The sequence below is a fragment of the Sus scrofa genome, chromosome 6, assembly GCF_000003025.6.
Source record: "Sus scrofa isolate TJ Tabasco breed Duroc chromosome 6, Sscrofa11.1, whole genome shotgun sequence".
NCBI lineage: Eukaryota > Metazoa > Chordata > Mammalia > Artiodactyla > Suidae > Sus > Sus scrofa.
Genome location: NC_010448.4, coordinates 168,876,916 through 168,903,770, shown reverse-complemented (window position 1 = coordinate 168,903,770; position 26,855 = coordinate 168,876,916). Strand labels below are relative to the sequence as shown.

General features: G+C 48.9%; 1 protein-coding gene across 2 annotated transcripts; it reads right to left on the bottom strand.

Annotated features, from left to right (window-relative positions):
- Positions 1,066-26,524, bottom strand: ZMYND12 (zinc finger MYND-type containing 12). Of its 2 annotated transcripts, XM_003128102.4 has the most exons (8): positions 26,386-26,524; positions 17,213-17,354; positions 15,215-15,386; positions 8,570-8,739; positions 5,919-6,041; positions 5,257-5,368; positions 3,654-3,799; positions 1,066-1,358 (listed from the first exon to the last, which is right to left on the bottom strand). In XM_003128102.4, exons 1-8 carry the CDS (start codon positions 26,493-26,495, stop codon positions 1,191-1,193), a joined length of 1,143 nt encoding a protein of 380 aa, XP_003128150.2. In that variant the 5' UTR covers positions 26,496-26,524; the 3' UTR covers positions 1,066-1,190. The 2 variants fall into 2 exon arrangements, with proteins under 2 accessions (XP_003128150.2, XP_005665573.2); XM_005665516.3 differs by lacking the exons at positions 1,066-1,358; positions 3,654-3,799 and adding an exon at positions 4,177-5,129.

Genomic DNA, 26,855 nt, shown 5'->3' with positions numbered 1-26,855 from the left:
GTATTTAGAGGAAAATTTATAGTCTAAATGCAAGTGTTAGAAAAGCAGAAAGACTGAAAATTAAATTACTGGAGTGGGAGGGGGCCTGGCCCGGGGCTTCCTGCCGTCGTGGAGAAGCAGCTTTTACCCAGACCTGAGGGGCAGGGTGGCCGCCTGAGGGAATTAGCTTAAGGAAGGGAAGCTAAAGCTCTCGGAAGGGGCCTTGATTGCATACCCTCCCCCTGGGGCAGATCTACCCAAGGAGCTCCTGCGAAGGCTGCTGGGCGAGTCGGGAGGAAAAGAGGGTGACCAGAGTGGCCCCGGGACGAGCTGCTGCAGCCACGGCCACGCCTGGGCCGTCGTGGGACACAGTGATGAGGGCGGGTGTGCTGGGGGGCACGGGGCTGAATCAAGGTCGCAGGCTTCACGAGAGCAGCCCCGGGTTGGAACCGGGACGTGTCTGCTCTGATGCCGCCCTCTGACCCTCCATCACAGGGGACCCCCGGGGGTGTTTCTCCCCTGAGGGAAGAGACGGCTCACACCCGCTTCAAGGAACTGAGCAAAGAGGCAGCGGCCTGGGCGGGTACTCTGCCAGCCTGTGCGGGAGCTCCTTGAAAGGCCAGGCAGCCTCTTCTGGCAGAGACCTGTGGTTCGCCTGCGCGTTTTGCTGTTTGTTTTCTACGCGGCCCACATTCCTTCCGCTCCTCCATTCCTCCCTGACCGCCCTTTCTCCGTTAAGTGGGTCTTTTCTAATGTTCCATGTTCACTTCCGTGTTGATTTTAACTGTTCTTTAGAGTAATTTTCTCAGTGATTGCTCTAGGAATTATAATGGGCATTTTAATCACAATCTGTCTAAGATTAACGCCAATTTAATAGAATAGAGAAGTTTTGCTCCAGCACAGCGCTATTCCCTACCCCTTTTTTGGGCAAAGATCCACGAAGCCCACATCACTGAGCGACCTCTGAGAAATAGGATAAACGATTTGCAGTTTAATTACAAACACCTTGTTAATGAACTGACGGCGCATCACTCAAAGTCAGACAGTCGTGATAAACAAGAGGTTTACTGATCGCTACGCTGAAAGCCCCAGCATCTGCTGTGTAACAATAAAAACGCAGCTAGGAGTGCCGTCCCAGGGGAGCAGGGTAGGCGCTGAAGCTACTCTTAGCACCTCAGAGCAGCCGCGCAAGGCTGGGAAACATTAGCTGCTCAGGAGCCCTTGACGAGCCCCCACCTGGAGCTCCCGGGTGGCTGAGTAATGGGATGAGCTTCCTCAGCGGAGATGAGGTTTAGTACATCTTGAATGCTGTTTTGTTCCCGGACACTGAGCTTCTGTTCTTTGGCTAGGTCGAAGGCCCTAAGGGCGTACTCCTGTGCCTGAAATAGAATTACAGTGACAAAAGGAAGCTGTCCCAGGCTGCGTTGCATCGGAACCCATCTCTGCTTGACCCCAGAAACATGAGAAGGCTTCTCACACCAGCCACTGAGCTCTTAGTGGAAACTTGTGAACACAGCCTGGGTCTTCACTGCGAGAAGGGAACTGGGGAAAAAAGTCCTCGAAGCTCTGAGTTTACGGTGGACAAAGCCTCTTTTCTGCATCTCAGGACCCTCTGAAGCACCGCTGGGAGGCACAGACAGAGGTGAGAGATGCCAAAGGAAATTGCCATCTGGGGCCACGCGGGCCAGAGTTTTGAGGTGGACAGAGGCTTCGCAGGGCATCTGGGGATGGAGTGGGGCTTATCCCTCCTCCCTCCCTCCCTCTCCCCTTATTTTCTTTCTTTCCTTTCCCTCTTTCCTTGCTTTCAATAAATATTCACTAAATGGCTACTATGCCCCAGGTGCTGCATCTACAGGCAGAAATTCCTACCCTGTGGAATCTTCAATATGGAGAGAGGCAGTAGGCAAGACAAAAAATTAAAATATGATTGTACCTTAGTGATATACACGGATAGCAGGAAGGGGGCAGAAGGCATCAGTGGTGGCAGTGGGGGTGGCCGTTTCAGACAGAGGGCAGGGAAAGCCTTATTGAAAAGCAGGCTGCTGAACCCAGACCTGAAGGCACCTAAGCGCCAGTCCTGAGTAGGGAGACGTGTCTGCTTCCTCTAAGGACCCCGTGTAGACCTAACACCCCTAACACACTTTGGGCGATGACTTCCTTGAGTGGAAAAGAGGCCCTGCCCACTGCCCACCTGGACATGGGACGACGGGCAATGGGCTGTTCCGTAACCCTCACCCCCTCCCACGTGGCGTCTCTGTCCCTCCCTCTGCTCCCACGATGCCCTGGGCCTTGCATCACTGGCTACTGTAACCCTCTGACTGGGGCTCCTCCAGGCCTGGGGGTCGGTGGGTGGTTAGTAAGTTTGCTGAAGAAAAGGAAAGGAGGACGAAGGGAGGGGGAAGGGAGGCAGGGAGGCAGGACACCCTAAATGTCCGTAGGTCACCTGAGCAGAAAGGCCTCCTCCAACCAAGCTTCCCTCCCCTCTCCCCTTGCCTGCTTTGCTTGTCTTTGTAGTGCATTTCACCATCTGAAGTGATGTTGCACATGTATGTGTTTGTTTATTTGTCGTGATTTCCCTTCCTCCGTGGAAATGGGGAACGCGGCTGGGGTTCACCACTGCACCCCTAGTCCTAGAACAGGGCCTTGCAAGTGGTAGACGCTCAATCAGTATTTGAATGACTGAGTAGATCAATCAACAAATCCAGAAATCTGAGATTTTTTACTTTTTTTTTTTTGGTCTTTTGTCTTTTTAGGGCCGCACCCTTGGTGTATGGAGGTTCCCAGGCCAGGGTCAAATCGGCGCTGTAGCCACCAGCCTACGCCACAGCCACAGCAATGCAGGATCCAAGCCACGTCTGCGACCTACACCACAGCTCACGGCAACACTGGATCCTCAACCCACTGAGCGAGGACAGGGATCGAACCGGCATCCTTATAGATTCTAGTGGGATTCATTAACTGCTGAGCCACAATGGCCACTCCAAAAAATATGAGATTTACCACTTCCTGTCTATACGAAATTGGGCACATAATGGACCCTCTCTGTGCCTCAATTTACTTATCTGTAAAGTGGGAATAATAAAATACCTACTTTGTAAGGCTGGTATGGGAATTAACGTGATTTTCATTCATGTAAAGCATTTAGGCTAGCAACTGGCATGTAATATGCACTTGAAAACTATTACCTTTTGCATTATTTCATGGCAACCTATTTCTGCCTGGATCCCTCCAGCAACAGGGAACTCACTACCTGTCCATGCCCCCAGGGACTCCCCAGAGCCCTTCTGCCCTGAAGGCTTCCCAGCACTGCCTCGGCCTCAGTCTCTGCAACCCTAGGGTGCAGAGACAACCCCGTTTCCATCATGCAGGTTAGACTTAACCTGTGACAAATGCCTAGAGCATCTCAAGTTTTTTGGAGCAAGGTCTTATTCTGAGGGCAAAAGCTGGTGCAGTTGGGCAAAACACAGCTGAATCCAACTGGAGGCGTTTCTACCTCCATTTAAGACATGCTGCTTTTGGAGTTCCCCAGTGGCTCAGTGAGTTAAGGATCTGGCATTGTCGCTGCTGTGGCACAGGTTCCAGCCCTGACCTGGGAACGTCTGTGTGCTTCAGGTGGGGCCACGAATAATTAAATACATAAAAGAAAGATGTGCTGCTTTTCTAGAGAAACTTGCCTTTGAAGAATCCATCATCAGGTAGTAGAGCATGGCCAGGATTTTTAGAACAAAGATGGTTTTCTGGGGGGCTCTGTCAGATGTAGCTTCTCGGATGGTCAAGATTGAAGTCAGGATCTGAATGGCTTCTGCTTCCTGGGCTTCATCTGCAGGGGGTAGAAAGGGATGAAGGAAGAAACAGGCCCTGGGGCAGCTGTGGCTGTAGCCTCGGGGATGAGCACCTCGCCGGCAGGACACCTGGCCTCCGGGAGCCTCCTCCCAGGGACCCTGGTGGAGGCGCACAAACCGCAGCGAGTGTGTCACCTGGAGGACGACTGCCACGCGCAGAGCAGGAAGCTGGACAGCATCAGGTACCCCCCACACCCCCAGCTGTGCCAGCGTGTCATCATCAGAGTATCTTAAAAAAACGCTCACTCTTGGAGTTCCTGTTGTGGCGCAGCAGAAACGAACCCAACTAGTATCCATGAGGATGCGGGTTCAATTCCTGGCCTCACTCCATGGGTTAAGGATCCAGCACTGCCACCAGCTCTGAAGTAGGTTGGAGATGCAGCTCGGATCCCACGTTGCTCCAATTTAACCTTTAGCCCGGGAACATCCATATGCTGAGGGTGTGGCCCTAAAAATACAACAAACAAACAAACAAACGGCTCACTCTTACAGGTCCCTTTCCGCTTTCCCCATTCAAGGCTGTTTATCATTAGCCCCAGCAATTTTTGGCTCTCGATACCATTTATTAACTTATAATGACTTATGATGGGCCAAGTTCTAAAAGCATTTTTTAAGTACTAAGCTTAGAGAAAAAGAAAATCCATACACTATTATGTTATGGTTGGCTGTCTTTGGAGAGCTATGATTTTCAAGTTTTCTGTATTAACATGAACCACTTTTATGGAAAGGAACATTCGCTATGGAGGGAAAATTCAATAAATTTTATTAATTGTATTAATTTTTAAAATATTAGCTCAAAACTTCTCCTCCAGGAAGTCTTCCCTCTTCAGTGCCACCCAGCTGTCCTCACCTCTTCATTCGGGACTCACTCTGTCATATAATTTGTACTTGCAGAAGTTTCTTCTTTCACGTAGGTTCTGTCTCGCCCGCTATGCTATGTGTCTCTTTGGAGCAGAAGCTAGACCCCCCCCATCTCTTTTTACGATTTCTGGGGGAACGAGGCTGGGGGTAGGGATGAGTCAGACTCGGCCCTGCCACTGAGGCGCTCGCTGTTCAGGAAAGGAAGAGGTTAAGGCGCCAGAACAGATGAGCAAAGAGGAGTCTGCCTTCGCTTACGCGTCCCAGAGGGACGTCATATGAGAAATGGATGCTCTGCAGAAATCTCAGGGGGGGCTCTGGCAGGGTCCTTTTTTTTCATTTCCCCAGATCTGTCCCTTATTAGCCTCCAAAGCTGTGTGTGACGCTCAGGATCTGAATTCTTCCCAACGCTGGTCAAATCTCTTTGATCCCCTGGCTCAGTTTCCCCATCTGTAAAATGGGAAAGATGGCGCTGATGTGACCCATGACAGGGATAGCCGCTGTCCCCTTTAGGGGCAAAGCCTGTGGAGGAGAGGGATGAAGGCACCACTCTGCCTCCCAGTGAGCAGGGTCGTACCCAAGCCGGTGTCCGTTTCAAATCGTTTGCCCAGGAGATCTAGTTGTTGGATGCGAGCCTGGGAGAGGGCTTCACAGCGATCGTTCAAATATTTACTCCAGATCTCAGAGACCTGTTGGGAAAGGAGAGGTGATCAGACAAGCACGCCAGACCTGAGCCCTTGGACCAGCCAATCGGCAGGGCAGCCGGCCGGCCAGGCTGCCTGACCATCTGGAGACTCCCTCTCCCATTATGCCCGGGGGCGGGGGAGCTTCGGAGCCCAAACGTGCTCGGGCACACACCCAGGTAAGTGTGACGAGTGTTGGGCTGCAAAGGGCACGTGGCAGGCTAATCTGGGGACAGCCCCGCTGGACTGAGTGCGCACAGTTTATGCCAAAAAGAGCTTGCTCCTGTGACTATGGCAGAGCAGATGGCAGTCTATCTGGAGGGCTTGGGTTCTTATGAGCCCATCATTTATTATTTGCTAACTGCTCCATGGATGCTAAAGACTAGACTATTTTGGTAGCGAAGACACAGGAAGAAAGTGGACTATATCGTGTATCAAGCTACCTTTGGCAAGCACTTCATCTCTCTGGGCCTCAAGTTTCTCGTGAATGGGCTGACACGGTTGTAAGACACAAGGCCTGAGCATCAAGGCTCAGCCTCCGTGTTCGCCAGCTCACCTTGGTGTACAGTGTGTCTGCCAGGTCCAACTTTTGTAGGCCGTGGAAGATATTAGCCAGGTGGAAGTAGCCTCCTGAGGTCCTGATGTGCTCTGTTCCAAATGCACAACTGGCAAAATAAATCTGTAGCAGGAGGAAGAAGGAGAGTGCTTGAGTTTTCTTTGCAAATCATCTATTTGCTAAAGGACTTGTGGCCAGAAGAGATAAAGAAACTCTACAACAGCCCGATTGAAAAATGGACAAAGGAGCTAAATGTCACCAGAAAGATCCATCAAGGGCAACAAGCATATGAAATGATATTCAGCGTCGTTAGTCACTAAGGAAACGCAAAATAAAACTGCAAGGAGATATATCCTCACGCACCCCGGAACAGTTCTCATCAAAAAGGCAGAAAATAGCATGTTTTGGCAGTGATATGGAGAAAATGGGGCCCTCATACGTTGCTGCTGGGCGTATAATTAATGCAGCCTCTGTGGGAAACAGTTTGGCAAAATCCTCAAAAACTTAAACATAGTTTTACCACATGACCCAGCGATTCTATTCTCGGGCACACACCCAAGAGAAATGAAGACATGTCTTCATACAAAGACTGGTACGCAAATGTTCACAGCAGAATTATTCCTAATAGGCAAAAAATGCAAACAACCCAAATGTCTATCCACTGATGAGTGGCAAACAAACTGCGGCATAGCCTCATGACAGTCAGCAAAGGAATGAGGTGTTGATACAGACACATCCACAGGGATGAATTTTGAAATAATTATGCCAAGCGAAAGAAGTCAGATGCAATGAGACACCAACATCCAATGCTTTCACTGACATGTGAGTCTGAAAAAAGGACAGACTGAACTTTGCAGAACAGATGCTGACTCACAGACATTGAAAAACTTACAGTCTCTGGAGGAGACAGTTTGGGGGGTGGGGGATGTGCTTGGGTGTGGGATGGAAATCCTGTGAAATCAGATTGTGATGATCATTATACAACTACAGATGTGAGAAATTCATTTGAGTAATAAAAAAAAAATGGAAAAAAAAAAGTCAGGTGCAAAAGACCACACGTCATTCTGTGTATAGTAAAGGTCCAGAAAAGTAACACGAGAGAGACAGGAAGTGGAAAAGAGAAAGGCCTGCCCAAGGGCGCGAGGGGTCTCTTTGGGGTGAAAACTGGATCATGTTGATGGTTGTACAACCATAAATTTACTAAAAACTCACGGAATTGGGCACTTAATTCTGCGTACCATTGGATTTTATGGTGGGTACCCACAATTCCGTGGTGGTTTTTTTAAAGGTAGGCTGAGGAATCTGAGTTTGCTCTGCTTCTAACTGTGCGGCCCAGTGCAAGGCAGAAAGTGCTTCTGCTGAACTCGGGGAAGGCGGTGGAGGTGGGGGGGACACGATGAAAATGGGCTTCACTCAGGCTCCCCCCGACGCGGATGGCACCCTCAGAGAGGCTTCCTGAGCACAGTTTGTTTATGCATTACTTCTTTATTGCTTTTTTTTTTTTTTTTTTTTAGGGGCGCATCCATGGCCTATGCAAGTTCCCAGGCCAGGGGTCAAATAGGAGCTGCAGCTGCCGGCCTACCCCACAGCCACAGCACAGGGGGATCCGAGCCATGTCTGTGACCGACACCGCAGCTCACGCAATGCTGGATCCTTGACCCACTGGGCGAGGCCAGGGATTGAACCTGCGTCCTCATGGATACTAGTTGGGTTCGTTACCACTGAGCCATGATGGGAACTCCCTGTACAGAGTTTTATAGTTTATAAAGCACTTTTATACACCTCCAGCTCTTTTAAACTTAATAACCACGCTCCGAAGTAGAGGCACTGATGTTATTTATAAAAATAACAGCCAGAGCGTTCTCACGGTGGCTCAGTGGGTTGAGGATCCGGCATTGTTTCTGCAGCAGCGTGGCTTCAATCCCTGGTCTGGAAAGTTCCGTATGCTGCGGGTGAGTTAAAAAAAAAAAAAAAATAGCCAAAGTACTGCCCTCTTAACTCATCTCTGCAATGACCCAATCAGGCAGAGACCATTTTATGGTTTCTGTCTCACAGAGGCTGAAAGAGGGTAAGTAACAGATCCAAGTCTATGTGGCTGGTGAAATGGCACAGCTGGAACCAGAAGGAAAGCGCTTTCCTTCTACAAAAAATTTTTTGGACAAAGTGATTTTTTTTTTTTTGGCTGCACCCATGGCATGTGCATGTTCCCAGGCCAGGGATCGAACTCACTCCACAGCAATGACCCAAGCCGCTAGAGGGACAATGCCAGATCCTTAACCTGATGTGCCACCAGGGAACTCTTGGATGAGAGGATTTTCCGTGTTCCTGGTTTCTATGGGGACGAGAAGTGGTGGCCTGGGGCGCAGGGGTGAGCAAGCCAGAAGGGAAGCCCTTCTCTTAGCCAATGTGCTCTTCTGCCTCCTCGGAGCAGGCGAGCCCTGGGAAGGGATGTGACCAAGACAAGGATGCTCGCAAAGGGGAAAGACTGGACCTCACGCTGTTCGAACCGTGTTCTTGCCAACATCCCCCTCTCAAACAGTCAGTCGCAAACAGCAAGTTTTAGACAAATGCTCAGGAAAAAGAAAACAACTCTTTTCAGAAAGGCTGTTCTCAGAAAGGCTCAGGAGTAGTGAAAGAGCTGGCTTCCGTACATCATTGGCCAGGTGGTCCCGGGCTTCCTCACAGTTTCCCTTGGCCATGCAGACAAGTCCCAGGTTCCGATGCAGTAAAGACTGGGTGGCGTAACTGCATTCAGTTGATTTGAGGACTGTCCACTGCGCTTGAGACAGGTACTCCTCAGCCTGGACGACGCGGCCCAGACCTGCCCCAGAGAAACAAAGACTCCAGTTCACATCCCGGCCAGAAGACACACGAGGAAATTCACTCATCTGGTCCCTGACGTCACTGCCTGTGGACACGCCAAAACGTGTGTGTGAGTGTTCGTAGCAGCCTATGCGTGACAGCCAAATGCAGAAGCCACCTCAATGTCCCTCAGCTGTCGAGGAGACGGAGCAAGTGCGGCCTGACCGCATTCATGCGTGTGGCGTGTTACTCAGGCACAAAAGGGGGGGCGTCCTGACACATATTCTACAGCGGGGATGACCCGCGAAAACACTGTGCTGAGGGCACGAAGCCAGACACAAAGGCCACGTGTTGCATGATTCCATCCATAATGAAACATCCAGAAGAGGCGAAGCCATAAAGATAGAAAGTCGATTGCTAAGCGGCCGAGGACTGCAGGCCTGAGGACGGAGGTGGGACTGCCCGTGACTAAAGGGTCACTCGGATGAAAGTGGGGTTGGTTGCACCGTCTTGTGACTGTACTAAAACCAAGGAACTGTACTTTTTTTTTTTTTTTTTTTTTTTGGTCTTTTTGCCATTTCTTGAGCCGCTTCTGGGGCATATGGACGTTCCACCAGGCTAAGGGTTGAATCGGAGCTGTAGACACCAGCCTACGCCAGAGCCACAGCAACACGGGATCCAAGCCGCGTCTGCAACCTACACCACAGCTCACGGCAACGCCAGATCCTTCACCCACTGAGCAAGGACAGGGATTGAACCTGCAACTTCATGGTTCCTAGTCGGATTCGTGAACCACTGAGCCACGACGGGAACGCCAAGGAATTGGACTTGAAAGAGTAAATGTCATGTTATGTGAATTGTCTCTCAGTGTAAAACGCATGTACATGCGCAGTCAATGCCTTCTATGTGCCAGGCCTTGTGCTGAGTGATAGGAGCTCCAAGTTCAACCAAAGCCCTCACTCTATAGTTTGGCCGGGGCATGAATGTGTGACGTGAGAACAGGCATATGTGTAGTACAGTGTAACTGCAATGACGGTAACATTATAAGCCGTGGAAATGGCAGAGCAGGAACAAGGGGTGGGGAGAGGCATGGTTAGGGAGAATCCCCAAAACCCAGGGAGGCGGTACCAGGAGGTGGAGCTTTGGGAGGTAAGTCGGTCGTGAGGGTGGGGCCCTCCTGAACGCCATCAGTGCCCTTATAGAAGAGACACGACAGGAGCGGAGGTCTCTCTTGGCCCATGAGGACACAGCGAGAGCAGGGGTCTGGCTACAGGTCAGGAAGTGGGTTCTCACCAGAGATAAGCTCTGTTGGCACCTTGATCTTGGGCTTGGAGCCTCCAGAACGGTGAGAAATAAATTTTGTAGTTTACTAAGGCACGCAGTCTATGGGCTTTGTTCTATCAGCTGAGCGAAGAGAGTCAGAAAAGTCTGAGCCTGGTTTTGAGGATGAATAGACGGTTTCCAGATAAACAAGGGCGGGCATCCTCGGCAGAGATAACCCACGTACAGAGAAGACAAAACAGCATGCGAGGTGTAGAGAACCATATGCTGGTCGGTGACGCCGGAGCCCAAAGTGTGAGGCAGGAAGTGAGACTAGAGAGGTAGGCAGGACAGAGATCACGGGGGGCTCAGTAAGCCGTGCCAAGGAGCTAGACGCACGTGGACAAAAATTAGAGGATTTTCAGAAAGGGAGAGGGAACTGGACTTAGATTTAGAGGATCCTCTGGAACCCACGTGGAGGAGACACCAGAGGGGAGGAAGAAAAGCAGAACACTCACTAGAAAACTTTTGAAATAGTTTAAGCAAGGACTAAGCACCTGGACGAGGGCAGCGAGTGAAAACGGAGTCGAAGCAGGAGGCATTTAGCAGCTAGAATGTCCATGCGGTTGCGAAGTGAAAGTTACCTTTAGTTCTGATGTGCAGATGCTCTTGACACATAAAGCTTTTCGTTCAGCTGTAAAGAGAGCTGAGAGTCCCTGCCTATGTGCTCGCCTCCCGGGAGGGTGTCAGAACTGGACAGAAGTTTGGAAAGAAGGCAGCCACGCCTGGGGGAGGAGAGAGCGTTCCAGGCAAATCTGTGTGAGGGCCACGAGGCAAGACAGAGCTCGCTCAAGCCCAGGGATCACAAACCAGTAAAGGAAGAGGGGGAAGTTGAGCCTTGCTTGTTCTGGTTCCAAAGCACAGCGAACGGGGAGGAAGAAGAGGAGGCTGGCTCCTCTTTGAAGTATTACTGAAAACGTTATTTCTAGTGGATTAAAATTCCAAAGTTTTACTTAAAAAAAAAAAAAAAAAGGCTTGGCATTCCCTTCATAGCTCAGTGGTTAATGAACCCGACCAGGATCCACGAGGCAGCAGGTTCAATCCCCGGTCTCGCTCAGTGGGTTAAGGATCCTGCGTTGCTGTGGCTGCGGTGTAGGCCGGCAGCTGTAGCTCCGATTCGACCCCTAGCCTGGGAACTTCCATACGGTGTAGGTACAGCCCTCAAAGGACAAAAAAGCAAAAAGGCTGAATGCCTGTTATTTTTCCGTTCTGAGGACTCCCTAAGGTAGCAGAGGCACGTACACAAGGGGATGTGATTTATTTGCGCTTTCAAAAATATTAGCAAGGTTTTCTGGAGCTCCTGTCATGGCGCAGTGGAAATGAATCCGACTAAGAACCATGACGTTGCCGGTTCCATCCCTGGCCTCACTTCCTGGGTTAAGGATCCGGAATTGCTGTGAGCTGTGGTGTAGGTCGAAGACGTGGCTCGGATCTGGCATTGCTGTGGCCCTGGCAAAGGCCGGCAGCTACAGCTCCAATTAGACCCCTAGCCTGGGAACCTCCATATGCTGTGGGTGCGGCCCTAAAAAGGATTATTTATATACACAAGGTTTAACTCAGTAACTGTGGGAGTTATAATGAAACCTTCCATTTAGACAGCACTTTCCAGCTTGCGAAGCACTTTCATGTTCATTACACACAAACTGATTAAATCCTCAATCCTGGGAAGAGGACTCAGATTCCATAAATGCTGACACAGTCCCCCTTGAGGTGTCAGGTTCTGTGTGAGGAGAGTTTTCAAGGACCTTCTCTGCTCCAAGTACTGTGCTGAGTGTAAAGACACTATGACAAGTAAGAAAGACACAGCCTCTGTTCTCCCTGAGCTCTCGACCGAGTGCAGGAGAGAGGCTTACCTGAATCATCTCGCCAACAAATGCATAGTTACTATCAAGCAAGGGCCCAGAAGAAAGGAAGGTTTCAAAGCGTGTACATAAAGAGAGACTCGACCCAATGTGGGGGCTTGGAAAAGGGTTCCCGACAGGGGGCAGTGTTTCAAGCTGAGACCTGAAGGACAAACAGGAGTCGGCTGGGTGAGGCGGAGGGAGGAGAGGTGGGGAGAGATGGCTGGAGACCAGACGTCCAGAACCAGGAAGCATCGCAGGGCTTCTGAGAGCGGGGAGAAGGCAAGGCCGCTGAAAGGGAGAAAGAAGAGATTGAGAGACGGAGTGTGGGAGACTTTGTAAAGGCTGGACCGAGCAGGGGCTCACAAGCTGCTTTAAGAACTTGGTTTTTATTTATCGGAGGGACTTAATCACATTTGGTTTGGACACCAGACTGGAGGGAGGCCAGAGAAGGTGTGCAGGGCCCAGGTGGCAGGCAGTAATCCAGATGAAAGATGACGGGATTCAGGCCAGGCTGACTTTTCCCCAAATCCATAGCTAATCGGTGTTGGACCTAAGCAGAGCCTGGCACTATTTCCTTGTCCAGTGCTCTTGCACCAGTTTTGCAGGAGGAACCATCTGCAGCCGGGAGTCAGTCCTGAGCAGGGGAGGAGGGCGTTCTTGCAGCTAAGCCGCCTGGCACGGAGACTCAAAGCCCAGGCCTGTGCGGAGGGGCTCCACGCAGCAGAAGCATCTCAGGATGCTCTAAAGGAAAAGGGGAGGGGGCTTTCTGTTGTGGCGCAGCAGAGACGAATCCGACTAGGAGCCATGAGGCTTCAGGTTCGACCCCTGGCCTCTCTCATTGGGTTAAGGATCCAGCGTTGCTGTGGCTGTGGTGCAGGCCAGCAGCAGCAGCTCCAATTAGACCCCTAGCCTGGGAACCTCCATGTGCTGTGGGTGTGGCCCTAAAAAGGCAAGAGTCACACACACACACAGAGAAAAAAGAATGAGGAGTCAGAGCCCATGAAGGGGGAGGAGGGCATCTGCAAAGGGAGAGGCTAGGCTTGGAGGTGGGAGGCTGGTCCATGCAGGGTAACCAGCCACACAGTAAACACATCAGTGAAAACGGAAGCCAGCCTTCGCACTGTCACAGAGGGAGCTACACATATGCGATGGGAGAAAAGGAGGTTTAACCCTGTGGCGTTAGATGTCCTCCTGTGGACCCATGATCACGTACAGATAGAGACGTGACGGCAGAGAGATCTAGAAGAAATGTGTGCGACACACACACGGGTTCCCTGATTCCATCCACTGAGAAGGCCTGGGAGCAGCCATTCCTCAGGAGCAACAAATATATTACTACCCATTTCTTGGCTTCTAAATCCCATCTGCCGCTAAAAGAAGCCAGGACTCCTTGGAGGTCGGTTCCAGAGCAGGAACGTGAACACAGAATGATGGGGGCATGTCAAGGAGACCCGAAGCAGAGCGAATGGGCCTCCACTTGCCACACTAAGGACAGGGGGCGTGTCAAAGAAGTGGTAGTAATGGATAGAAACCCCTTAAATCGAATAGGAAGCCAAGAGTCCATGCCGATAGAGATGCGTCAGTGCATTCACTGGAAGTCTGTTCGGGAATGGGTATTTACGTAGTTTCAAATACCTCTCTATAAAATCCCTATTCATTGCAAAGAGGGGAAAGAGAAGAGGCCTGGCAGATGCCACCTGAATAGAGTAACTTAAGCGAACATCATCCATAATGGAACAACCTAAAAACATGTGCCAGCTGATAGGAGGGGTGAGAAGAGTACAAACACCATTTCTGTGATATTCCTGCCAGACAGACACACCACCTGAGTCCCGTCATGAGGACGTATCAGAGAAACTCGAATGGAAGGACATTTGATGAAACTGGCCTTTTACTCTTTAAAGGAAAGGCTGAAGACCTGTTTCAGAATGAAGACAAAGACACACGGCAACAAAGTGAAGAGTGTGCTTCTCGACTCTGTCCTCTTGCTATAAGATGGGATTGGGGCAAGTGGAAAAACCTGCATGGGGTCTGCTTCCTGGACGATCACACACGATGGCCTATGGGTGTTAGGAGGAGGCATCTTTGTAGGCAATACACACGGAAGTGGTCAAGACACAGGGCATCAGGTAGGCATCTTACCCTCAGATGGCTCAGGGGGAAAGTTCCATCGTACAATATTTCCAACAGCTGTACTTTTTAAAAATTTTCTTTTAAATAGTGGATATTAAGATGTATAAAGAGATATTTCAGTGCCGAAAACCCTGCAGATGCTCAAAAAATGTTAATTCCCCTCAAAAATGCTAATTCTCCTCCCGTGGCAGCCACCATATGGGGTGTCTGCCACGTCCGTGCTCGCAGCTCTCGGCACTGCCTCTTCCATCAATAGGAGCAGGTTCCCGTATTCCCGTTTGACCTCTGTGACCCTGACACAAAGGCAGATACAGAAGGATACCACACTCAAGCTGAGCCCGCACAATTCTTTCTCCTAGGAACTTGAAACTGGAAATCAGACACTCGTCAGTGTCTGTTACCCATCTTGAACCTCAAGGTTCAATGAAAACTCAGCTACACCTGTTGGGGAGATGGCTCGATCGTCAGTGTGGGCAAGTGAGACACAGGCACACGGGGAGACCTGGACGAGGCTCTTTCCTTCTGCGGGAGGATGCGGGGCTCAAAAAGCACGAGCGCGAAGAAGAGAAGCCCCCCCTGCTGCGCCCTAACGCAGGTGATGTACCTGTCCCCTTCCCACGGGTCAGGTCAGGGCGCACATTCCCTCCGCTGGCTCATTTGAAACAAATGGTTACCGGGAGAAGAGGGAAAGAGGAGGGGTCGCAGGAGGGCGTTTCAGCCGAAACCGAAACCGGGGCAAAACGGAGTCACCGTCCTTTGATAGAAGAGACGTTACGTTACTTTCCGCAACCCGACACTCCGGGGTAGCTGTCTCCTGCGGCAAGCATAGGGTAAAAGCTGTGGTCTGCAGAGACAGAAAAGAAAGCAGATGCAGAGAGAGAAGTGGAGATAGAAGACAAGGCCCACGGGAGAGAAGCAGAGGACACCAGCCTTGGTTTGTTAGACTATTCCGAGCCTAAGAAGCCTCGACGCCTTCAGAACACTGAGCATCCTAATAAACGTCGTCCTCGTGCTGAGGCCAGCTGGAGTGGATGTGGGTCAGTTGTCCCCAAGAGGCCCTGACGCCTCCTTCCCCACCTGTGCCCAACTTTACGGCAAACTCGCTCTTCCCCAAAAGGCTGGATGCTGTGGTCACTGATGTGACCCAATGTGGCACTTCCTAAGGGCTCCAGGGGGTCCCAAGTCAGTTGTACTTACCAAGGCTCGCCTCGGCCAACAGCAGGTAGGCAGGCACCAGCTCGACTGAACTCAGGCCATGCACGTTCATGCGGAAGCGAAGAGAGTGCAAAGCTGCTGGAACAGCAGCTTCATATTTTCCTTCAAAGAGGTATTTCTGGGCTACAGTGTAGCAGAATTCAATCAAGTGCTTCTGTGGAAGAAAAAACTAGACCATCTGAGACAGCCCAAAGGGAAGAGGCAATGGTGGAGCCAGGTGGAGCACATAGTGAGCCTACCTGTGCACAGGAGACCCCAAAATAGTGATTAAAAAGCCATACTCTGGGAGTTCCCTGGTGGCCTATCAGTGGGGGACTTGGCAGTGTCACTGCTGTGGCATGGGTTCGATCTCTGGCCTGGGGACTTTCACATGCAGCAGGAATGGCCACCAAAAAAAAAAAAAAAAAAAAAAAAAAGGCAAACTCTGGACTGTGAGTTGCTCAAGGTCCAGGAGGGAGGAAGTATCTTTTCATCTTAGGTCGGTGCTTGGCGTAAATGAGTGCTCAGCAAAAGATTGTTAAATGAGAAGCTTCCATTGTGGCTCAGCAGGTTCAGAACCTGACTAATATCCATGAGGATGTGGGTTTGATCCCTGATCTTGCTCAGTGGGTTAGGGATCCAGCATTGCTGTGAGCTGTGGTATAGGTCACAGACACAGCTTGGATCCCACGTTGCTGTGGCTGTGGTGTAGGCTGGCAGCTACAGCTCTAATTGGACCCCTAGTCTGGGAACGTCCATATGCCATGCGTGTGGCCCTAAAAAGACAAAAAAAGATTATTAAATTAGTATAATTCTCATGTTTCTAATGAAATTTAAGTGTAGCAAAGATGTCATGTGTCAAGAAAATCTAAAACCTTCTGCCTTTTTAGTTGAGTTAATTTTGAGAAAAAAAAATTTTTCCTTCTGGGGGTATCTGCTTAGCAAATATCAAAAACAACTAAAATTCTGCATTGTTCTAAGGCCACTCTCAAAGGGTTACAACTGTAAATTGATGAATCTTTTGGTTTGAAATGTATGGTTTGGAAAGCACTAAATTTCTTTTCAGAATAAGTGAGATGCTGTCAATATGCCATAATAATCACTTTCCTGAAATCTCCTTTATTTATTCACCAGGATATTCAGACATCATTTTTTGACCTACTATGTGCCTGGGCTCTTATCACAGTACTTAGCATTTAGGGGTGTTACGGCTGAATTTTGTACCCCCAAATTCTTATGTTGAAGCATTAACCTCTCGTACCTCGGAATGTGACTGCATTTGGAGACGGGTCCTTTTAAAGAGGTGATTAAGTAACAAAGGAGGCCCTGGGGTGTCCCTAACCTAATCTATGTCCTCACAAAAGGAGGACAGCTGGACACACAAAGAAACACCATGGCTATGTGCACACCGTGGAAAGACCGTGGGGACACGGCACGAAGGCAGCTGTCTGCAGGCCAAAGGGGGAGTCCTATCGGTGATCTGGGGCCTCTAGCCTCCAGAACCGTGAGAAAATAAATTTCCACAGTTCAAGCCACCCAGTCTGTGGTCCTTTCTTACGGCAGCCCTGGGAAACCAGCGCTGTGAGTATGCAGTGGCTCTGGGGAGAACAACCAACTGAGGACATGAAGACATAAGCAGGGAGTTCCCGTTGTGGCGCAGTGGAAGTGAATCCGACTGGGAACCATGACGTTGCCGGTTCAATCCCTGGCCTCGCTCCGTGGGTTAAGGATCCAGCGTTGCTGTGAGCTGTGGTGTAGGCCACAGATGCATCTCGGATCTAATGTGGCTGTGGCTGTGGTGCAGGCTGGCAGCTGTAGCTCTGATGTGACCCCTAGCCTGGGAAGCGCCACATGCCACCGGTGCAACCCCTAAAAAGCAAAAAAAAGACATAACCAAGTCTCTGCCTTCAAAGCGGTTTAGAGGTTACACTTTAGTGATTTCACCCAGCACACCCTTTTGCCCGGGCAGTTTCACTGCAACAACAGGCCTCTGGGCCCTACCTGGCGCCGCTGTAGCTGCTGCAGGCCATGCTGCCGCTCTTCCTCCGAGTTGTAGAAGGGCCTGGACGTGCGCAGGGGAATCAGCAGCTGACATATCTTCTCATGGATGCTGCGCCAGTCAGCTCTCTGATGAACCACACCACTGACAACAGAAACAGGGACTTTGTTGTCGTCACCCGGCTTGACCTCAGACTCTCCTGGGCCGGCCCAGCCCTAGAAACTGGACGAGTAAGCCCAACACAAACCGGGCAGGGAGCCCCAAGCCACCTCTGATGCAGACTGCGTTTCCTTCACGTGTGTGTTTAGTGAAGACCGGGGGTGGGAGGCGTGGTGGGAGGTGGTTGTTTCTGCAGGCAGTTGTGTGGTAATACTGCGGCTATTCTGCCGTTCTTCCTCACGGATAATAACAAAGACAGCTTCAACTTTGCCTTGGTATAAGGTCATTTTCAAAATACGTGATCACTGAGGGTTTGAGGGTCTTTTTCTTGGGAAAGGAAAGAAATCTACATCCGATGAGGCTCTGGAAGCCTCCCTCCTCTCTCGGTGCACATCTGCATCTGGACGTTTGGCTGGGAGAGCATCACTGCATTGTCTCCGGGCTCCGGGGGCCTCTCACCTAGAACACACTGGGAATGCCCTCCAGTCCCAGCGGTGAAGCAGGTGATTTTGCAAGGAACTGTCTGACTTTGAGAAAACAAAGCAGGATTGTTATTACTACTTTAAAGGGAAGAAAGCCAAGGTGTCAAGAATCAGTAGTTACCCCAAGCCTGTCCTCCAAAGCCAGTACAGGCTTGGATAGCTCTTCCAAGGGCAGCTTTTCTGACTGTCTTACGTCTGTATTTACTATTGTTAAACACTTAATTGGACAGCACATTAGAATATTAACATTGTTGCAGAAGAATTCTGCTGGCTGGCACTCCTGCAGATAATCCACTCCTGTTGCCCACGCAATTGCCGTCTCTGACTCCGTCGGGCCCTTCCTCCAAATACGTGTATATCATTGGTATATGACTGATATTGACATAATTCACATACAATGAAACTCATCATTTTAAAATGTGCAGTGCAGTGCTTTTAGTATATTCACAGGGTTGTAAAGCCATCCTCCTATCTGGTTCCAGGGGTCTTTCATCGACCAGTCGCTCTAGCAGGGACTCTCATTCTTCCCTCCACCCGCTGGTGTCCAGAAGCCACTACTCTGTTCTCTCCATGCATTTGCCTGTTTCGGACTTTGCATGTAAATGGAAACAGATGACACGCGGCCCTCTATGTCTGGCTTCTTCCACTTAGCATGGTATCTTCACAGTTCCTCCATGAGGTGGCGTGGATCTATTTCATTCCTTTTTATGACTAAACACTATTTCCCTCTATGGCTACGTCACTTTGTGTCTATCCACCCATCAGTTGGTAGACATCGGGCTTGTCTCTACTCTTTGGCTATTGCGAATAATGAATACACATGGACACGGTTTTGTGCATCCAGATAGTTTCAGCTCTCTTGGGTACATCTAAGGGATAGGTTCTCAGGGGAACGGAGGACGCCCCCTCTCTTGGAAGGTGGCCATTTGGGTTGAACAGCCAGAGACAATGACCCACGAGAAACAACTGCCTGCAAAGATCAACCACCTAGAAAGATGAACGGCCTCCTGTACGTCCGTCCTACTGCTGCACTTACCTGGTTGTGAGACTCGGGCCCCAACCACCCTCTCACATGGTGTAATTTTCCCTTCCCCTATGATTACTCGGTCATGGGGCTCGACCCCCGACCCCTTCCCCAAACTGTGTAACCTTGACTTTCATTGTCCTGGCCACACATTCCCACCACGGCTCTTTAGGAGACTAACTTCTCCTGGTGGTCACAGCCGATGCTGTCTGGAGCCCCGCCTATCCGTTTCAGATGCCTGAGTAAATCTCTTGCTTTGCTGGCTTGGCCTCCTGTGTACCTCCGTCAGCAAACCTAACACGAAGCACTGGTCATACGAGGAACTTCGTGATTGGATTTTTGAGGAGGCCAAACTCTTTTAACCTGGGCTGTTCCGTTTTACAGTCCCGCCAGTAATGAATGAGGTTCCATTTTTCTGCATCTTTGTCAACACTTGTGATTGTCTGTCTTTTGAATACAGCCACTGTAGAGTGAAGTACTATCTCGTTGTGGTTTTACCTTGCATTATTTAATAACGAATAATCTTGAGTATCATTTCATGTGCTTATTCGCCATTTGCATATCTTTTTTTTGAGAAATGTTTGTTCAAATCCTTTGCTCACTTTTAAAACTGGGTGTTTTATCTTTTTATTGTTGAATTTTAAGCATTCTTTACATGTCCTCAATACAAGATCCTTATCAGATGTATGTTCTGCAGATGTCTTCTCCCACATGCTGTGGGCTGTCTTCTCACTTTCTTGATAGTGTTCTCTGATGCACTGATGGCTTTACCTCTGATTCAAGCCCTAGCCTGGGAAAACCTCCATATGCCTCAGGTGTGGCCCTAAAAAGCAAGTTTTCATCTCCTTTTTTCTCTTTAGGCCACCCTGTGGCCTGTGGAGCTCCCGGGCCAGGGATCAGATCTGAGATGCAATTGCAACCCATGCGAAGCTGCGGCAACAGTGGATCCTTAACCCACTGTGCTGGTCCGGGGATCAAACCTGCATCCCAGCACCCCTAAGACACTGCCAATCCCGTTGCAGCACATCAGGAACTCCCACAAATTTTCATTTTGATGGTATCCAACCTAGCTACTTTTTCTTTGGTTCCTTGTGTTTTTGGCATCATAGCTAAGAACTGTTGCCTGATCCAAAGTCACACAGAGCTACAACTGCGTTTTCTGCTGAGAGCATTGTGCTTTTAGCGCTCACATTTAGGGTCTTTATATATGGTGTGAGGTAGGAGCCCAAATTCTTCTTTTCAGAGACTCTCTTTCTCAAGTTACAGAAGTTCCTTTCCACTCCTACTTTGTTAAGTGTTTTTATCATAAAGGGTAAAAGATAAAATAGCCTTTTGGATTTTGCCAAATGTTTTTACCTACTGAAATGATCATGTGACTTTGTCTTTTAGTCTATTGCGTTGTCTTGTATTGATTGACGTTTGCGTGTTAAACCAATCTTGGATGCTTGGGAGAAATCCCACTTGGCCATGATGTATAATCCTGCTGGATTTGATCTGCTAGTGTTTTGATAAGGATTTTTGCATCCATATTCAGAGGGTATATTGTTCTGTAGTTTTCTTGTGTTTTGGGTTTTTTTTTTTCTGGTTTTAGTATCAGGACAACATTGGCCTTGAGGTTTCCTTGTGGAGCAGTGGGTTAAGGATCTGGTGTCGTCACTTCAGTGGCCTGAATCCCGGCTGTGGTGCAGGTTTGATCCCTGGCCTGCGAACGTCCACGTGGCCAGAAAAAAAAGTAAGGAAGAAAAAAGAAAAAAAGAGAAGGGTAACATTGGCTTCATACAATGAGCTGGGAACTATTCCCTCCTATTCCATCTTTGGGAAGAGTTTGTGAAGAATTGTTAGTCTTTAAATATTTGATAGACTTTACCAGTGAAATCACCCAGTCCTGGGCTATTCTTTGTGAAGTTTTTGTTTTGCTTTTGATTACTTAGCTAAATCTCTTTAGTTATAGATCTACTCAGATTCTATTTCTTCTCAAATCAGTTTTGATAGTTTGTGTCTTATTAGGAATATGTTTCATCCAGGTTTTCTAATTTGTTGCCATACAATTGTTCATGGTATTCTCTTATAACCCCTTATTTCTGCAGAGTTGGGAGTAATGTCCCCACTTTCACTTTTGATTTTAGTAACTTGAGTCTTCTTTTCTCAGCCAGTCTAGGTAAGGTTTGTCAATTTTGATCTTTTTAAAGAACAGACTTTTGGTTTTGCTGATTCTATTGTTTTCCTATTCTCTAGTTATCTCTGCTGTAATATTTTCCATTTCCCTCCTTCTGCTAGCTTTGTGATGAGTTCTTTCTCTAGTTCTAATGCAGAAGACTAGGTTATTAGCTTCCTTCTTTTTTAATGTATGTGTTCGTAGCTATACATTTTCCCTCTGAATACTGCTTTCACTGCATCCTGTTAGTTTTAGGATGTTGTTTTTGTTCTCATTTCATCTCAAAACACATTCTAACAAATCTCGTGATTTCTTCTTTGACCCACTGGTTGTTTGAGTGTGTTATTTCCACACATTCATAAGTTTCCCAAATTTCCCTCTATTATTGACTATTAGTTTCATTCTGTTGTGGTTGGAGAACACAGTTTACGTATTTTCAATAAGCCTTATAAATGTACTGAGACCTGTTTCATGGTCCAACATCTGGTCTGTCCTGGAGAATTCCCTACGTACTTGGGAAGAATGTGCATTTTGTATCTTGTAGATAGCTGATAGGTCTAATCAGTTTATAGTGCTGGTCAAGTCTTCCATTTCCTTGCTGACCTTCTCTCGAGCTGTTCTGGTCATTACCGAAAGGAGGATATTGAAGTATCCAACTATTATTATTACTCTCCCCTCAGTTCTGACAGTTACTGCTTTATGTGTTTTGAGACTGTTGTTGGATATATACAATCATGGGTTTTTGCATTTCTATTGCCTATTACATACTTTTACTTACATGTGAGAAAGTCAACTGTTTGATTCATTTATATATATTTCAAAACAGGTAACAATAACTTGGGGCAGGTACTAGCGACATTTTTTGGTAAAGGGTCAGATAGTAAAGTTTGGGCTTTGAGAACTAAACAGTCTCTGTCACTGCAGCACAAAAGCAAAGTCGCAGACAATGCACAGCTGTGTTCACACACACTCTCTCCTTCCTTTCTTCTGGGACCACAGACATATGATAAAGTATTTTCTTTATAAACTGTGACTGCTATCATAGAAATGACAAAAAGCACTTTAGAACATTTTTTTGATAGAGAATTATCATCAACAATTCAATAAAAGCACTTATCAGCCAGAAAATAGAACTAGGAGAGTTCGACAGTACTTATTAAATAGAGGCTTGTTGAGTAATCGTGCGAGCAATGGAAATAATAACTTATTTAACCACCTGGAATTTTGCTCCACTGAAAGCATCTGCATGCCTTCCTTGCCTTCCTAAATAAAGGGAGCAAATTGTATGTATCTATAAGCTCCCGCCTATTCATCCGTATCACCCCTGACAGCCATCGCAGGGCCATGCATTAAGAATGATTTGAAAAGTATGCCTTCAAATCAGGTCTCACAATCAAATAGCTTGTGGGTCAGACATGTCTTGTGTTTGGCCATTGCCATGGTTTTAAACTGAGTTTGCATGCCGTTAGGCAGGGCATTCCTTCTCCGGTTCACCACACATCCTACCGTTTCCTCCCATTGACGCCCACTTCACTGTTTTCTCTTCCTGAACAGTGAAGACACTTTACTTTGCGCCCCATATGTTAAAGGAAAAATTATTGCAAGTTACTCTTATCTAGATGCTACAACTGGCTAACCTACAGTACTGAAGTCTCGTTCACCTGTCATGTTTCAGCGTGTACTCTAAAAAAAACTGCCTTCTCTTAAACATGTTCTGTTTCCTGGGAACACTCTCAGGATCCAACATAGAACGATATGCACAGGATTACAGAGTATATAAAATAAATGTGTTAATAGGAAAAGAACATATGGAAATTCACCAAAATGTCAGACTATTATCTGGCTCGTGAGATTATAGATAACTTTTCATCTTTATATTTTGTATTTTCAAGTTTTCTACAATGAACATGAATTACATGTATAATTGGGAAGACAACTGTTTTGTGAAAATGAACTTTCACAAATTCAAGGTAACTGTCCTTTCTGCTCTTTAAATTTGGGAAGAGGAAAAGTAATTTATTGAGCGCCAGCTTGGCCCAGGCATGGTGCTAGATGCTTTATACTCAACCGTGAAAAACCCACGAGGGAAGAGGGTATTCAAGGCCCTTATTTTCGAGATGTAGAACAGTTACCTCACTTTTATTTTACGGCAAAATCATGAAATCTCTAGGACCCAAGGATATAGAAATCTGGAGAAAGGGTTGGGGGAGAGGAGAAGAGCTTAAAAATAATTAAAGGCAGTGAAAGAAGAGAAAGAAAATAATGGAGGATTAGGGCATAGGAAATAATTATTTATTCATGCCTTCATCAAATATTTAGTTTCAACTATTCAAGATAGTTTGCTGAAGACTGAACAGTGTAGGCAGATGGGTCTGACACAGATCAAAAAACACCAGACCTATGACAGCCCCTCTACATCGTCAACAGAAGAGCCAGCATTAATGGAGCACAATAAAATGGAGATGAAGATGCTCATCAGTAACTAAACCGAAGAAAGGAAGTAAGTCATCTGAGGGTGGAGCGTGAGCAAAGTGGGCCGAAAGGAAGGAGGAGTCACTTCCGGCTGGAGGCAGGAAAGGGCAGGGAAGAGGCAGCTGCCCACATCCCACAGAGTGGTCTGACCTCTCCCGAGTGCCAGTCCTGTACTTAAAACTGTTCACTGGTCATCTCTCCCAGGTGACCCAAAGGCCCCTCAAGCTCTGTGTCCCTCAACCCAGTCTGTCATCCATCCCCTCCTCCTCCTGTGTTCCTTGTCCCAGTTCATAGATTTATTACCCATCCAGAACTTCATTTGTTCAACAAGCGATCACTGAGGGTCTGGAATGTGCAAGCACTAGATCTAGTAAAAGACACAGACATGAAACAAGTAAAACCAAAAATACGAAAGTGCAGAAAAAGAGAAGAAAAATGTGAGAGAGGAAAATGAGATAGGAGTCTTTAGGTTGGGTTTTCTGGAAAAAAAAAAATATATATATATATATAGATGAAACAACACTTCTGAGAACAGAAAGATAAAAGGGAGCTAGGAAGATTCACGATGGTTGGGAAAGTTCCCAGCAGAGGCAACAGGCTGGGCAAAGAAACTGAGGGAAATTGGAATGGAAGGCAAACTGGCAAATTAGAATGGAAGGAAAGCCTCTATAACCACATCCAGGAAAAGCGGGGGCACGAGTGTGAAATGAACGCAGAGAGGCAACCAGGGCTTTGTCGTTTGTGTGACGAATTCTGAATTGTATTCTACATGCAATGAAGAAAGAGCAATGGAAACACAGATGCTGCCCTCGTGGACATATAGCCTGGTGACGAAAACAGATCACTGAGCAACTGACTGCAGGCCCTGTGGAAAATGTTCGCATAGGAGACACAGCGAGTGCTGCGAGGGACACGCGATTCAGGAGTATGTTCACTCACCCCTGGGACCACGGCAACCACGGGGTTGCACAGCCTTCAGAGCCTACCTCCCAGTCGAGCCTCACACTGCGACCCGTCATCTTTCCGTCACACAAACGAAAGCAGGTGAAAACCATCCGTCGTGACCAGAGGAAAAATTCCAAACTCCTTGATCTCATACCACTGTTTGGCCCTAAACTTTATCTTCTTGGTTTAAACTCTCACTAGCACCTATCACAAGGGTTTTTAAACTTTTTTTTTTACTCAACCTATAGTAGGAAAATACATTTCACCAGTACAAGTACATATATCCACATAAAACACTAAAACACTCCAGAAAGAGGAGTTCCCTTTGTGGCTCAGTGGTTAATGAACCCAACTAGGATCCATGAGGTTGCAGGTTCCATCCTTGGCCTAGCTGGTGGGTTAAGGATCCAGCATTGCCATGAGCTGCGGTGTAGGTTGCAGATGCGACTCAGCTTTGGCATTGCTATGGCTGTGGTGTAAGCCGGCAGCTGCAGCTCCTATTCAACCCCTAGCCTGGGAACTTCCATATGCAGCGAGTGTTGATCTAAAAAGTAAAAAGCAAAAAAAAAAAAGTTTCAGGAAGCGATTCAAGTAGGATTACTCCGAGACTTTCTATTTTATTCATTTTTTTTTTTGCTTAAGATGCTGGTTGTGATTTTCTTCATGACCAGCTAACTGCAGTCTGAAAATCAGTGACTGCTCCCTCCGCCATGGGGACACCTCTGAACAGTGTAGTCTATTCTTTCACCCTTTTCCCAAGCAGTCCTGGGGCCAGGGCGCCCTACCCTTCCTTTTTTTTTTTTTTTTTTTTTGCTTTTTGCCATTTCTCGGGCTGCTCCCGAGGCATATGGAGGTTCCCAGGCCAGGGGTCGAATCAGAGCTGTAGCCACCAGCCTACGCCAGAGCCACAGCAACGGGGGTCGGAGCCGCGTCTGCAACCTACATCACAGCTCATGGCAACGCCAGGTCCTTAACCCACTGAGCAAGGCCAGGGATCGAACCTGCAACCTCATGGTTCCTAGTCGGATTGGTTAACCACCGAGCCACGACGGGAACTGCTACCCTTCCTTCTTCATTGTTTGTTCACCTAGCAATTTCCCCCTGACCTTTCAAGGCTCAGCAAGTGTTACTCCTTCAGAGAAACCTTTCTAGATACTGCCCCACCCCAGTCACCACGCTTCCATCCTCAGAGGTCCCAGGCAATAGTACTCCCTGAGTAACGGCAGGTAGGGTTGTATTACAGTGACTTTTTAAATACAAATTAGTAGGCTCTGGACTAGATTTCGGGACGTCAGCAGCCTGGCTGTTTTATCTTGGGTCTCACACGGGGTCCGATCTGAAGTAAAGGTCTGGAGATGTTTTGCTGAAAAAATGAAAACCGATCTCGTCTCGTACTACCCTCAGCACAGCACACATCTTGGCTGTGCACCAGCAAACTAGCTTGCTTTCTATTCCTCAAACACGGCGAAGTCTTCCCTCCCTCCGAGCCTCACTGTGCCCCTCACTCTTCCTCCAGCAGATCCTTCGCGGGCTTTTCTCCTTTATCTTCAGCTCCATAGTCTGTCTGCTCTAAACGAGGCCCATCACATTCCCTTCGTCTTCCTGGTATTTCTCACTCTGACATCGCCTTGTTTTCTGATTGCTGATGGACTTTGCCCTCTTCCTCGTCAGAACCTCAGATTTGGGAGGGGCGCGGTCTCCCGCGATCCCCCCGGTAACGTCGGCGCCGGGAGCAGCGCACGGCGCACAGCAGGTGCTCAACTAAACATCTGGGGACGAAGGAGGGAGTGGGAGAGGCGGCGGGCGCGCCCTCAGCTCTTAGGGACCGTCTCCAAGCCGCCTCGAGGGTTCCCTGGCGGACGCGGGGCTCCCAGGCCCACCCTGGCGACCGGGGGAGAGGGAGGGTGGAGGCGCCCCGGGCCCCGTCTCAGGGCCTACCAGTAATATGTGACTGTGCAGGCCCCGCACACCCGCTCGGCCGGGGCTTCGCACACCTCACAGCAGAGCCTGCGACCCTTGGGCACCGCCAGGGGGTAGATCACATCCATGCCGCGGCAGACGGCCGGCGTGCTCTCTAGGCCGGTTGCCCGGCAAGGACGCGCAGGACGCAGGTGTCACGTGAGCGACACGCCGCCGCCGGCGCGTTGCAGGGCCGAGCAGAGGGGCGTGGCCCGCGGAGCCCCGCGGGGTCGGGGAGAAAGCCAGCAGCTGCCCCTCTCCCCAAGGCCAGAGGTGAAGGGGCCGGACAGTCGCATTTGGCGGGGCCCGAGGCCAGGAGCGTCTGCACGGCGCCCGGGAAGGCTCAGACGGCCGGCTCCCCACCCCGGCTAGGACAGCACCGCGGCGGGCAGTGACCGCGCCGGCTGCCGGCCCAGCCCAGACCCCGCGGCGGCCTGGGGTCGGGGTCC

Excerpts from the sequence above, each read along its gene's own strand:
- ZMYND12 (XM_003128102.4), bottom strand. The coding sequence starts at position 26,495 with ATGGATGTGATCTACCCCCTGGCGGTGCCCAAGGGTCGCAGGCTCTGC. Across the intron at positions 5,369-5,918 it reads CAGACACACTGTACACCAAG|GTCTCTGAGATCTGGAGTAA; the intron begins GTGAGCTGGCGA and ends CTTTCCCAACAG. Across the intron at positions 3,800-5,256 it reads TGAAACGGACACCGGCTTGG|ATGAAGCCCAGGAAGCAGAA; the intron begins GTACGACCCTGC and ends TACCCCCTGCAG.